Consider the following 14,969-nt stretch of genomic DNA (forward strand, 5'->3'; position numbering starts at 1 on the left):
AGATTCTTACAACGTTCTTCAAATTTTCAACGTAACACAGCTCGGGGAGCAAATTAAAAGTTCCTTCAAGGGTCCGACTTTCTCCGTTTGGTCCTTCGATGTCGTACGTTGAGATCGACGGCCCCGGGGCGTGCGGCACAGCTTCGGCGAAAGTCTCTGGTGAAAGGCAAATCTGTGCAAATCAAGACGTCACGGGAGAGCGACAGTAAGTCACAGGAGTTGACGAATCGGTCGCTGTTGATAAGTAGGATCACAAAAATCCTAAAGAGGAGCACCAAGAACCAAGAACCTTTGTCCCTTGAGTCGCACGGTTTTATAGATTTCTTAACCGTCGTCGCCTCTCCATTGGTTTCTCATAGTCACCTGGTGACAATTCGAAACCTAATGAAGGGCGCGGGAGAGGTCAACGTTGCGAATGAATATGATTCCTCTCTCTCGTCGCGTTTTCCTCGAATTTATCCGTTTCCATTGTTTAACAAATTTACGAAAAAAAACAATTGCATTGTTCAATCGAGACACCTAATCCGTTTCCTTAGCGCCTGAAAAGGAGCTTTATTTTCGATCGAAACTCATCATTCGGACCTCTCAATCGACCCCTGTTCGGGTCCTCACAAAAGTATGCATTTACAGTCGACCCCCAAAACACTGTTGATTATTCTGTTTTATATGAATTCCATGTTGAACCAGTCACTTAGATTTTACAAATACGTTTGCCGGACTGTGAACGGCTAACGTATTTGTAAAATCTAAGTGACTCGTATAATAATTAACACAAGTAAACTTAAAACTAAAATTGCGTTTAACCATAAAAATGGTTTCGTAGTTTAATAATAAACTTGCCATCCCCAACACGTGCAATTGTAGTCCTCGTCCTACTTAGCCGTTGATAAACTAATCTCATGTAATATATGGAATCCTAAAGCACATACTATTGTACTATGGTAATAGAACGGCTTCGTAATAATAAATAAAATAATATAAAGCAATCAAACTCACCGATAATGATGAATATAAACGTCAACTTATTCATTTCTCGTGTTTCTAGTTCGTACGGGGTTAAAAGTCACCGCTTGTTGACGATCCACTATTCTATTTATTTACTCACATACGTCGCTAATTGTGTGACATTTGGATGCGGAAAAAAATTGCCTACGTCACAGTGCAATTCGTCATACACCTAATGACGTGAAATATTTATTTACAATTCCACGTGTTTATTTTCGTGTTCCGCTTTACACAGGTTTTCCTGTATTATTTTTCATTCGTGTTATTTAAAAGATGAAGATTTTATAAGTGAGTTTAAATTCGAGCTTTATGCATTAAATTTTAGATAGAAAAGAACTCTAAACGTTTTTTTCGCATGATAATCTGTAATATTTCCATTAGAAGCCCTCTGTGACGGCCTCAAATCCTCCAAAATGCGAATCTTTCCGAATCTGAAAGCTTCGCCGGTTCGTGATTTCATGTAAAGCAATGGATATTAATACTTATAAATGATATAGTTTTGCTTTCCTTTCAAGAATTTTAATCGAGTTTAATCATAAATAATGTTTTTTTACAAGGAATAAAACAACAGGGAAAAAAATAAATAATTGGAAATGTAAATTATGATCGATTATATAAAATTATTATAAAGTACGTCAAAAGATATTTTATAAACGTTACTTACCGATAACGACGAAAGTAAACAAGAACTTGTACATCTTTGCTTGTTAGTTCTGATTGTGGTTTTCCTGAAGGTTTTCACCCAAACAATACTGAAAACACGCAATTCGTACTTTTTTATATAAGAAAAATATGCAATTAAACATAATTTCATTGGTTGAGTGACAGCTGTGTTGATTAAAGTCGCGTGGGAATGTTAAAATATCCAATCGTGTGAAAGCTTATTTACATTTACACATTTTACTTCAGTAACTAACCAGATTTCATGCTGTAAATATGTCTACTGAGAAAATAATTTCTATCCGTATTGATGATAAACTAGAAGACTTCACAAGCAGACTGGTCAAAATTTTTCGTATGCGTGTTTATAACATCAAAAATTCTTTAAAAACTTTAATTGCAACAAAATTATTTCTTGAACAAAGTATAAAATTTCTTTTCTTAGAGAAATACGGAACATTAATACATATTTCGAGCTCTGTTCCCAGGGCTGGACGTCAATTGTTGCGGCTTTAAGCTATAATATAAGATACAGAGATTTCGCCAGTGGACGAATGGAGAAACCATTCAACATCAGCCGTAGGTTCGCGCTTTACTAACGTGCTGACCACGTAAAGTTTTGGGGTGTCTAACAGAAAAATAGCAGCAAATTTCCCTATAGGAAGTCCTACTGGGAGGAGCTTCTTCACTTAACAGATACCTCTTGTGTTGAGTTGCCTTATTCCATTCATCTTATAACATACAACAGGTTCTCTCCATCAAGTGGTGATATATATATATATATAAAGTTTCATACTTTATATATATATAAAGTATGAAACTTTACTGACACATAACGCCAGGCATCGTGGGGCTTGACGTTATGTATCATTAAATGTAGTTTGTTTATTTTTCGTACTGCATTGCCTTTTGCTCGCCAGCTAATGGCCTCGATTGTCAGCCTGGCCGAACCCACAACGGATATAGGAAAATGGGGCTTTTGGTATTCACAGAGAGGAGGGAAAAGTATTGACGGGATTATCCAGCGTATTACATGGTTGATCTGCCATGAAAAAAGAGTTTTTTACAGCATTAATTTTAATCTGGTACGATGATAATTCCAGCCGTTTCCAAGATTTTTACGTAAAACAAACACGAATACCAACTCACCACCTTTGGACACTTCAAATCTTGAAAATTTTTTTATTTTTTCAAACAATCTTATCGAGAATTTTCTTTATGACATTGTACTGTACGTCCGAAGGTTTTTCGGGATCTATTCAAAATAATAATCGCCATCGCGAGTTGTGCTAGGCCAGCAGTGAGGTGGCCGAATGTCGAGAGACGAGACCGACGTATCCGGACGGAGAAGACCCGAATCGTCCAACTCGTCCGGTTTCAAGATCCGCCGGAGCGATCCACTAGCACGAATGCGTGATCCGGCCATCAGACACGCGCAATTTTTCGGGATTTCTTCATGTCGCAATTATATAAAAAGGGGCCAGTTTCCCCATAGAATATCTTTTGAAAGTACTTTAGTTCACGATGTTTGGGAAATTGGTACCTAGATAGGTGCCAATTTCCCTTGCAATGTCTTCCCGGGAGTCGTCTCCCTTCGTGGGTGGCCGTGTGTCACGTTTTCGTTCATCCCATCCCATTTATCCTATAATTCCATTCATAGAATCGCTTGTAAATCGTATAAGCGATTCTATCAATCGTAAAAGGCGAATAATACACGGCAGTCGGTTGACCTTATACTTAATTTTCTGATAGGAAAATAAGATATTACAATATTTTTAAGTATCTGAAATTAGTAGAGTCTTGCCCCTGTACATCACACTTTTCCATTAGCAATAGAGTCGTGCCGGTCATCTATCAAACTCCTTTAGGGGGGACTTTTTCAATTGAAAATAACGTTTGACTCCTGGTCCAAAGCGGATGTTTGTATATAGTTAAACGTGGCCTTCTTCCCCTCATCTTCCCATATCGTGTCTCGTCTTTCACGCACCTAACTGTTTTCTCGAGAGTAAGCAAATACATACGGACGACGGTGAAAATTTATGGGTCTAGAATTTTTTCAAATTGCTGTTTAATAAATTCAATAAATATAACGAACGTTGGCAAGTCGACGATATTTATTAAAATTTCGCAATTAAGTGACGTAGTTAACAGCTGCGTGACATTCAATGGCATTTAAAGAGCAAACAGACAAAATATTTTTAATTATAATGAAACTTTGAAAATTTCGTATTTTTCTTAATAATTTCTTAAAATATACATAAGAATGCGATATGGTTTTGGCCATTATCAAAAGTGAGCTTGCCTCTTTTGTTACAACCCATCGTCTATATTTTAAAAGTCAGAATGATCTGAAAGTTTCCCGTATTTTATACATTTTACATTAAAAAATTGTGTAAATCTTACTCCAAGGATTTTTTGTCAAGAAAGACGTCCCCTTTAATAAATTAAATATATATTTTTCACTTGCAATTTATAAATTGTAGACCTACATTCCTACTGCCAGGTGCCTGTTGTCTATTGTCTGAGTGTGTGTGCCTGTAGTTCGTTAATCTCTAATCTAACTAATTCCCTTTTCGAGATTAACGAAGTACAGGCGCACACACTCAGACAATAGACAACAGGCACCTGGCAGTAGGAATGTAGGTCTACAATTTATAAATTGCAAGTGAAAAATATATATTTAATTTATTAAAGGGGACGTCTTTCTTGACAAAAAATCCTTGGAGTAAGATTTACACAATTTTTTAATGTAAAATGTATNTTTCGATTATCCGGATTTTTCCTTACCCGGACTACCTTCATCCCCAATTAGTCCGGATAATCGAGGTTCTACTGTATGTAAATAAAAGATCTGCACCAAGGCAATGAGGAAATTGCCATATTTCATCAAATTCCCTTTTTTCTTTTATTCATTGCAGTAAAGGGACTGCTTGCCATTTTAACTATATACGGACTTTCCATGCAAGTCAGAAGTCACGTTATTTAATTCAAAGTTTTTCCCCTGAAAACAGTTAATAGATGATTGGTACGATTCTATCGGCTCACCAGTGGACAAGCGGTGAACACTGGGAAGTTCGGTCGTGTGTTCGCGCCTGGCCAGGACGGGCTGGCCATGGGGAGTTTCCGAGTTTTCTCCACGTCTGTAATGCCCGAATAAGGGTCAGTTACCCTTCAAAAGATCTTCCGGAAGGAATCGCCCAAGATCACCGAAGTGTTGAGTTGCCGTAACTAAACTAAACAAACAAACACGACTCTATTGTTAAATGAAAAGTATGATGTACTGGTACAGTATAGTGCAGTACTGTACGAGGGCAAGCCACTACTAATTTGAGGTGGAGAGCATATATTATAAATTAAAAATATGATTAAAAATTGCAGCCCGACATTGTGGCCATGTCACAATAAATAGTAGCTCGTTTTTTTAAAGTGAATGGTGATTAAGCTTGAATATCGGCTTCTAGCCTGAGGAATTATTACACCTTTTGAAATGTTTTCAATTGGACACCAAGAGATCCTTTCTTGACTTTTCTATTTTATTAAATACGCATTTCGGTTACTTATGTTCCTCTTCAGTTTAAAGCAGATGCTTTTCGGGTTACAAGTTCTTTTACAAATTTACTGAGAACTATACATTTTTTAAACCATATTCTGCCTTTTATTGGTTTTATCTGATACAATTTCTAAAAATATATTAGATCTTTGGCTGTTTTAATTTTAAAAACTCATTTTCTTTTTTCCTTTAACAGTTGTTTTTTGGTCCCCCAAATTTTAAAAGCACTTCTTCTTTATCTTTGCCTTTTCCCATGTTTATATGGGGTCGGCGTTTCCTTCTCTGATACGTTTTTTCCATTTCTCCCTATCAAGGGCTTCTTCTCTCTTAAGTTCCCTCCGGTTCAAGTCTTCTTCTACCTTATCTTTCCAACGCATCTTTGGTCTTCCTCTTTTTCTCTTTCCTTTTATTACCAGCTTTCTGATCTTCTTTCCAACATAATTTTCGCTTCTTCGCTCTGCGTGGAATCTGTAATAAAATCATTCCTTATTCTATCCTTCCTTGACACTCCACACATCCATCTCAACATTCTCATCTCCGCCACCTCCATCTTTCTTTCTTGGACTCTTGTTATTGCCCACGTCTCAGCTCCACATAACATTGCGGGTCTAACAACTGATTTATACAGTTTTCCTTTCAGATTGCAGCTAACTTTCTTGTCGCACGTCATACCGCTCAGCTTTTTCCAGTTCATCCATCCACATTGAATTCTATGTTGCACCTCCGAGTTCAATTCTCCTCCCATCTCGACAAATGTTCCAAGTTATTTAAAACTCGGAACAAAAGGAACGCACATTTTGGATTTTAATATTACACTCAACTCTACCATTCAGAGTCATATAAGCTGTTTTAGTTCTGCTAATCTTCATGCCCTTTTCTTCCAAAACTTTCCTCCAATCACACATGCTTTTCTCCAATTCCACACAGCACAGTATCATCCGCAAACAGCATACTCCACGGAGCCTCACACTTCAAGTCACACACCATCACGTCCATTATCAGGTCAAACAAATAAGGGCTAAGGACCGATCCCCGATGCAAACCAACATTATCGAAGAACCCTTCTTTAGTGTCCTCACTACTCTTAACTTAGGTCTCTGCTCCCTCGTACATTTCCATACTTCTTGCCTTGGTACCCTATCATACGCCTTTTCTAGATCTATGAACACCATGTGCAAATCTTCTTGAATTTCTCTGTGTGTTTCCTTTCCATGTTACACTTTTATGTGAATTTAGGTATTTCATCTACATAGACTAGGTCTGTTTAGAAATAAGATTTTTGTTAACACCCCCTTTTTCTAAATTTAGCCACGAAACTCCTCCTTCCTATGTTAAGTCTATGGGAAATTCTTTTCCCATTCATTGGACGATAGAATTCTTGTTCACACGCCCGTTGAGCGCGGATTGGTATTTTATATCTTGATTGATTATTCTTTAACGAATAAGCATCGAGTCGGATTTGTGGGGTGGTAACTTCCCTGAGAAAAGCCCCGCCTACTCTGTCAGCTACAAACGTATAGAAACAATCATAAATCATTATTCTTATCTATTTTCAGCTTCAATTTAGTAAATTTACATGCTTATTTACCCTATTTAACGAATAAACGTGTTTTCAGAATCATCCAGCAGTAAATTTTTCTAAAAAAGTACTTTCGATTGTTCGGTACTTTCGTAATACGTAAAAAATAGGTTTTTATTTATTTTAGGCCCCTTACCGCTCAAAGTGTCCAATAAACAAATGAATATTTTTCTGGTAGTTAGGATACGCATAAAATAAAAAGTACGACCGCCCGACGTGGGGCTCGAACCCACAATCCTGAAATTAAGAGTCTCATGCTCTACCGACTGAGCTAGCCAGACTTTGTGAAGACATAGGTATATAATCGTACATATAATAGGGTAATTATCGCTTCTTATAGTCCACTATTATATTATAATATTGTAAATAACATATACATCATCACACAATATGTTAAAATTTCTTTTATGTTATCGTCCGCTATGTCATCGTCGTCTATGTTAAAATTATTTGTGATCTGTATTTATCAGAAAAAAATAAATATATATTTTTTTGGATAGGGTATAGTGTATATATATATATATACACATATATACTACTAACGTCTAAACTATACCCTATTCAACATTGTGGTATTCGTATAGCGATTTGGGAGTTGTTTTCNAGGTGTGGTGGTAGGCTCTTCGGTAGGTGTAACAGTAGGTGTGGTGGTAGGTTCTTCGGTAGGTGTAACAGTAGGTATTGTGGTAGGCTCATCGGTAGGTGAAACAGTAGGTGTGGTGGTAGGCTCTTCGGTAGGTGTAACAGTAGGTGTTGTGGTAGGCTCTTCGGTAGGTGTAACAGCAGGCATAGTGGTAGGTTCTTTAGTCGTCGCAACAGGTGTAGTGGTCGGTTTAACAGTAGGTTTTTTAGTAGTAGTAGGATTACCAATTATAGGACCTAAAATTTCATTAAGAATTCTACCACTTCTTTTATTTAACTTTAGTAGATTATAAGTTGAACTGCGATCTTGGACATTTCTGTTTCCTTCGCCACTTCCCGACAGAGCAAGTACTGAAAGAAATACATTTATACATTAATTACCTTGTAAATAACTAGATATTTCAATTATTGTAAACAGAAATATTTAAGAAAATAATGGACTCAATATACTGTATTAATCTTCTTTTACTACGATTTGACTCTTTCCTGCCCTCTTAGATAAAAATATCCATTTATAATAATTAAAAGAAGTAAATTTTACACTAATATCACTTATAAGCAAAAGAAATGGTTTCGTATTTTAATAATAAACTTGCCACCATAAATTGTAGTTTTCAGCCTAATCATCCTTTGACAAACATTGTCCTACTTTTACATAATATATGCAGGCCTACTGTATAAATTATTATACGATAGCAATGGAACCGTTTCGTAATAATATATAAAATAACATAAAACAATGAAACTCACCGATAATGATGAACACAAAAGTGAACTTATTCATTTCTCGTGTTTCCCCTTCGTAAGTGGTTGAATTCCACCATTTGTTCATGATCCACAACTCTATTTATTTACTCACAAACATCGTTAATTGTGTGACATTTGGATGAGGAACAAACTTGTCTACGTCACAATGCAATTCGTCATATATCTAATGACGTGAAATATTTATTTCCGTGTTACAAATATATAAGTTTCCGTTTTTAACAGGTTTCTTTTTATTTTTTTGTCGAAACCGTGTCTTTTTCTATGTCACGACTTGGCAAGTGTCGATAAATGCACCAAGTCGTGACATAGAATTAGAAGAAACAAGAGGTTTCTTTTTAACACGAAAAAGCGATTCGTTTCGAAAATTTTTCCACATAGACAGGTTTCCGTTTTATTCAGGTTCTGCTTTACACAGGTTTTACTGTATTATTTTTCGTGTGTTATTTCAAGGATGAAGATATTCTAAGTAAGTTTAAATTAAGGCTTTATGTAAAATTGAATGGATAAATAACTCAATTTTAGATAAAGCGAGAAAATTTAGTGTTTTCTTTTGCATTATAATTTGCAATATTTCCATTACAAGTTAAACAGATAAATTCATCCGGAAGTGAAGACAGATAAAGTTAGCATTGCCCGGATAACGTTAGATTTATCAAATTCTCACGCTTTACGTATATTAAAAAATAATTTGGGGCCGCAGTAATAATATTCCTCCGAGGCTTCTAAAGCCTCCAGAAAATCGTGGTGACGACCTCAAATCCTCCAGAATGCGAATCTTTCCGAATCTGCAAGCTTCGCCAGTTCGTGATTTCATGTAAAGCAATAAATATTAATGCTTACAAATGATATAGTTTTGCCTTCCTTTCAGGAATTTTAATCGAGTTTAATCATAAATAATGTTTTTATAATAAAATATATAATAAAACAACAGGGAAGAAATAAATAATTGGAAATGTAAATTATGCAGTCTCTCTGACACACTTTTAAACTCAGACGTGTATTTAATATGTGCATGACCTAAATTCGTTCGAATTTAGCAAATAAATATATCGAATATAATTTTAATTCCAATAAAGTTTCGTTAATTTGATGAATTTCTGCATCATTTTTAATACTTGCGCGTATAAAAGAGATAAAAAATGCTTTTTTGGATAGTCAAAATTATGTTACAGATTATAATTTCTGTTTGGAATAGCCTATATTCTATCATCATCCCGTTTGACCTTTACCCGGCACACATTATCGAAAATTTTGAATTCAAATTATTTGGGTGTTAGCCAAATTTTGACCAAATTTCTCTTTTCGAAATCTTCTTCCCAACATCTACACGACTGAAAGAATAGAATTTGGCGTGAGTCAAATTCTATTCTTTAGAATTAGAATTTGTATAGAATACATTTTGAAGTAATAATAAAATGTCACAAGGGGTTAGAGGTCGAGCCGCTGGTTCGAAATTCGTAAGAGCTGTCTGAAAGGCTATATTCGGTTCGGACAGATTTTGAATTTCTTCAAACAGTTCTCGAGATATTTACGTATTTATCGAACTAATCAAAATCTGTACGCAATTTTTTTGTCGGAATTTAGTATCCTGCGACCCTAAAACTTGTGTAATTTTCATGAAAATTTGATTNCCTATATTCTATCATCATCCCGTTTGACCTTTTCCCGGCACACATTATCGAAAATTTTGAATTCAAATTATTTGGGACTGTTAGCCAAATTTTGAACAAATTTCTCTTCTCGAAATCTTCTTCCCAACATCTACACGACTTAAAGAATAGAATTTGGCGTGAGTCACTGTAGCTCCTTAATTTGCATAGAATACATTTTGAAATAATAATAAAATGTCACAAGGGGTTAGAGGTCGAGCCGCTGGTTCGAAATTCGTAAGAGCTGTCTGAAAGGCTATATTCGGTTCGGACAGATTTTGAATTTCTTCAAACAGTTCTCGAGATATTTACGTATTTATCGAACTAATCAAAATCTGTACGCAATTTTTTTGTCGGAATTTAGTATCCTGCGACCCTAAAACTTGTGTAATTTTCATGAAAATTTGATTCAAGTTCAACTGTTTTGTTGGTCGTTTGAACGTCGTATGTTTAATGACTGTTCGACTAGACCAACAAATGTCACGTGATATTGTTTATTGCATATATTGGGCCTTTTATTTTTACAAACAATGATCGGGCGATAACCTGATATACGTTATTCTAACCACCACGAACTGATTTTTACGTTTAGTATTTGATAATGTTTTTTGGTTTAATAATTGCAACGTGATAAGAATTCATTTGGTGAAGAAATCGAAAATCTTAAGATAGAAAAAAAACCGTTGAGGCAACAATGATGAAACTTTGTAAGAAGGATGCCGGGGGACCTTTAGAAAATGGTACTTTGATATTGGTTTCATTCAGCGCAAAATTATGGGCTAAATACGCCAATTCATGTATAGTAGTTAGAAAAAATAATAGAGGAGAATGCGAACTCTACATGGGTACAATTACAACCACCCACTTTATCCGAATAGTGACCGGACAGCATGTGTGGCCACCTCTACGCTTGCACTATATATAACGTACAACTAAATTTAGGACATCTAGGCCATAAATATAATATAAGTTATGTTATATGAGTTAACTGAGTGATAAGTTATATGAGTTAACTGAGTGATAAGCTATATAATTTTTATTACCTAGATGTCTTTTTTCTATATATAACATACAGTTTTCGTACTGTATTTTATCAAAAACGAAAATGAAAAACATCTTTTATTTCTAGCTCGATATATAAGCTATAAGTATGATACGAGACAATTCGATATCAATAAGAAATGAATTCAACAAATAAATCCAGAGTTTATTTATCTATCTATGGTACTGATCTTTATTTATTCTCGTTTTTTGAATTTTCGACACATTTTTGTAATAATTTTCTTACATTCTCTCTGTTTATCTTCCTTGTCGAGGAAACGATCCAGGAAAACGTATAGGGACTGGTATGATACCAGACTTAACCGCAGGTACAGGACGAGAAAGAGTTTTATGAATAGGACGAGATGCAGGACGAAATTTGGTATCAGGTATGGGACGGCATTTAAAGCCACTTGCAGCTGCAGGTCAGCGTTTAGGTGCAGGTATAGAAACAGATGCAGGTATAGGAACAGGACGAATTACGTTAAAAGGTTTGACATCAGCAATAGGACCAGGTTAAGGGAATGGTATATGACCAGGTTTTTTGGTTGGTATATGATCAGGTTTTTTGGTTGGTATATGATCAGGTTTTTTGGTTGGTATCATAGCAGGCTTAGTGGTGGATATAACAGTAGAAATAGTGGTTGGTTTTCTGGTAGGTGACATACCAGGTTTAGTGGTGGGTATAATAGTAGGGATTGTGGTAGGTTTATCAGTCGGTATAGCAACAGATGTAGTAGAAGTTTCATCGGTAGGTATAGCAGGTGTAGTAGTAGGTTCTTCGGTAGNCAATTTATAAATTGCAAGTGAAAAATATATATTTAATTTATTAAAGGAGACGCCTTTTTTGAAAAGGAAACTTGGAATACGAATTACACAATTTTTTAATGTAAAATGCATAAAATACGGGAAAATTTTCAGCTCGTTCCGACTTCAGATGTAATTAAAACATTCAAACAACACTTAAATCAAGAAAAGATTATTTAAAATCATGGGTTGTAACAAAAGAGACAAACTCACTTTTGATAATGGCCATAATCGTATCGCATTTATGTGTATATTTTAAGCAATAATTAAGAAAAATACGAAATTTTCAAAGATTCGTTATAATTAAAAATATTTTTTTTGTATTTAATCTTTAAATGCGATCGAATGCCACACAGTTGTTTAATTCCGTCACTTAATTGCGAAATTTTAATGAATGTTGTCGACTCGCCAACGTTCGTTATATTTATTGAATTTATTGGACAGCAATTTGAAAAAATTCTACACCCATAAATTTTCACCGTAGTCCGTATGCATTTGCTTACTCTCGAGAAAACAGTTAGATGCGTGAAAGACGAGACACGATATGGGAAAATGAGGGGAAGAAGGCCACGTTTAACTATATACAAACATCCGCTTTGGACCAGGAGTCAAACGTTATTTTCGATTGAAAAATTTCCCCCCTAAAGGAGTTTGATAGATGACCGGCACGACTCTATTGCTAACGGAAAAGTGCGAGGTACAGGGGCAAGAATCTACTAATTTCTGATACTTAAAAATATTGTAATATCTTATTTTCCTATCAGAAAATTAAGTATAAGGTCAACCGACTGCCGTGTATTATTCGCCTTTTATGATTGATAGAATCGCTTATACGATTTACAAGGATTCTATGAATGGAATTATAGGATAAATGGGATGGGATTAACGAAAACGTGACACACGGCCACCTATGAAGGGAGACGACTCCCGGGAAGACATTGCAAGGGAAATTGGCACCTATCTAGGTACCAATTTCCCAAACATCGTGAAGTAAAGTACTTTCAAAAGATATTCTATGGGGAAACTGGCTCCTTTTTATGTAATTACGTCGTGAAGAAATCCCGAAAAATTGCGCGTGTCTGATGGCCGGATCACGCATTCGTGCTAGTGGATCGCTCCGGCGGATCTTGAAAGAAACCGGACGAGTTGGACGATTCGAGTCTTCTCCGTCTAGATACGTCAGTCCCGTCTCTCGACATTCGACCGCCTCACTGCTGGCCTAGTACAACTCACCATGACGATTATTATTTTGAATAGATGCTGAAAAACCTTCGACGTACAATGCCATAAAGAAAATTCTCGAGAATATTGTTTGAATAAATAAAAAAAAATGTCAAGATTTGATGCGCCCAAAGTACCGTGGTGGTGAGTTGGTATTTGTGTTTGTTTTATGTAAAGATGTTGCAAACGACTGGAATTATCACCATACTAGATTTGGCGGCATTTGGTGTGCTAAGTGTCTCTTTATATAGTGTATAATTGGAGTTTTCAGTTGAAGTTACCCCGTATTCTCTGCATAACATATGATTTATCCACCATTATTATTACATTCGAATTTTTACTTCCCCGGCTTTTATGTATAACAGAGGGAAAGTACGGCAATGGGTCATAAAATAATCCTCAAAATTTTTACAGTTTTGGACACGGGACACCTTGAAACGTCGAGAAATGTAAAAGAATTCGAATTATTTTTTGTATGTGTTGATTTCTGTGTATGAGTGTGTGTGGAACACGATTTTGTTCACCACCTTTGAAGCTTAATAACTCCTTTGTCTTTTGTCTAAAATTTCCTAAATTTTGCAGACAAGTTTTTGAATTAGGGATATTGATACTTTTAAATTTTGGTGGTTAAAGGTGGAGAGACTGGGAAGATAATGAGGATCGTGTGTATCTCCAATAGGGACAGACTTAATGAAGATTTTACTTACTATTATCATTTAGAATTTTTTAAAATGAAACATATCTTAACGCTGAAAATTAAACTTTCTGCCATTTTGTAATAATTAAAAATATAAAAAGCTTTTAAAATAAAATATCATAACAGATGGTGTCACCAAAATTTTAAAGGTCGGCCGGAAAGTTCGGCAACTCGTTGCCGTATTTTAAAAATTTCATTTAACTTTCATCTGTTTACCGCCGGCTGACCGAAGGGAGAATTGACTGAAATTCCAATTATTGCATAATTGAGGCATTGGCATACACCAGTCAACAATTGCGCGTTATTGCTTCATGGAATCCAGGCAAAAAACGAAAAAAATGTAACTAAATATACAAGAAGTAAGGGAAAGTGGTGCAAGATGGAGCCACGGGGTAAGACGGGGACGTCTACTTATTCGTGATTAACGCGCTTTCATCTAGCTGTTATTTGGGGAACTAAATGTCAACCTCAAAAGGTTTCACGGGACGAGAGAACGTCCGAATCGCTCTCTTTGTTTGGAAGTAAGACAGTTTTCCATGTTTCAGCAGTGACATTTGATGATAGGGAAGCTGTGTTTCTGTAAGAAGGCGACTTCCAGGGACAATCAGTTAATTGCGCGCGAGTGATGGTCTAGGGTTCATTCGTATCGTTTTGTTCGATAAGCCAGTAATAACCGCAGACTTCTCTAAATATCACAATTACATACAATTACATTATTTCTTAAATATCACAATTACATTCCGAATTGCTAGCCACGATATAAGGGCTACAATTAAAAATAAAATAATAAAAACTTACTCGGTGAATTAAAATGTGTGGTGGATGTACTGTACAGTACATACCTGGTACAAATTATTCTTCAATTGTACGAATATATGTGGGGTTTAGGCGAGTAACATTCCTAAACCGTTAAGACAATAAAATTTACGAGGGGTCTTGGGGAGGCGAGGAGAACGAGGGAGAGTCAAGTAGGGGGAGTAGTAAACAAGACGACGGTGGGTGACGACGCAAAAGGTGGAAAGTGGAAAGGAAACAAAGGACGTTACGAAGGCGAAAGCATTATTATTCCGTCAAGACGGTTACGACGGTTACGAACTCTGGAAGTTTATTGTCATTTCTATAATTCTCAATCTCAATACCCTTTTATCCTACATATACAGTAGATCCCCCTATAAGACGGTAGATACGTTCCGTTCTTTATGAATCAATTTTGTAGGAATCATAGTTTACGGACTACGGCTGTTTGAAAGGTTTTCTTTCATAAAATTAATCGATTCTAGACTAATTCGACTCAACATTTCCAAAATACGTATATTTTTTTTGAAAATAATCCGTATAACTACGTTATAA

At 35.8% G+C, this 14,969-nt stretch overlaps 3 protein-coding genes, 1 non-coding gene and 1 pseudogene across 4 annotated transcripts in view; all 5 read right to left on the bottom strand.

The window, feature by feature from the left end:
* Positions 1–1,803, bottom strand: part of LOC111620971 (G8 domain-containing protein DDB_G0286311-like) — a 19,628-nt gene extending 17,825 nt beyond the window's left edge. Inside the window, exon 1 of the mRNA XM_023362999.1 lies at positions 1,670–1,803. Coding sequence (XP_023218767.1) covers positions 1,670–1,703 — 34 coding nt within the window. The 5' untranslated portion in view covers positions 1,704–1,803. The remainder of the gene's footprint in view (positions 1–1,669) is intronic.
* Positions 1,804–5,624: 3,821 nt separating this feature from the next.
* Positions 5,625–6,752, bottom strand: LOC111620979 (annotated as a pseudogene).
* A 250-nt stretch (positions 6,753–7,002) lies between these two features.
* Trnak-cuu lies at positions 7,003–7,075 on the bottom strand. The gene has a single exon. It is a non-coding gene; the product is annotated as a tRNA-Lys (tRNA).
* A 269-nt stretch (positions 7,076–7,344) lies between these two features.
* LOC111620988 (endoglucanase-like) lies at positions 7,345–8,267 on the bottom strand. Its single transcript, XM_023363019.1, has 2 exons — positions 8,187–8,267; positions 7,345–7,787 (listed from the first exon to the last, which is right to left on the bottom strand). Exons 1-2 carry the CDS (start codon positions 8,218–8,220, stop codon positions 7,345–7,347), a joined length of 477 nt encoding a protein of 158 aa, XP_023218787.1. The 5' UTR covers positions 8,221–8,267.
* A 2,810-nt stretch (positions 8,268–11,077) lies between these two features.
* Positions 11,078–14,969, bottom strand: part of LOC111620737 (endoglucanase-like) — a 17,697-nt gene continuing 13,805 nt past the window's right edge. Inside the window, exon 3 of the mRNA XM_023362742.1 lies at positions 11,078–11,682. Coding sequence (XP_023218510.1) covers positions 11,411–11,682 — 272 coding nt within the window. The 3' untranslated portion in view covers positions 11,078–11,410. The remainder of the gene's footprint in view (positions 11,683–14,969) is intronic.

This window comes from Centruroides sculpturatus, unplaced genomic scaffold (assembly GCF_000671375.1).
Source record: "Centruroides sculpturatus isolate CEXI.00-Female unplaced genomic scaffold, Cexi_2.0 scaffold74, whole genome shotgun sequence".
NCBI classification, from domain to species: Eukaryota; Metazoa; Arthropoda; class Arachnida; order Scorpiones; family Buthidae; genus Centruroides; species Centruroides sculpturatus.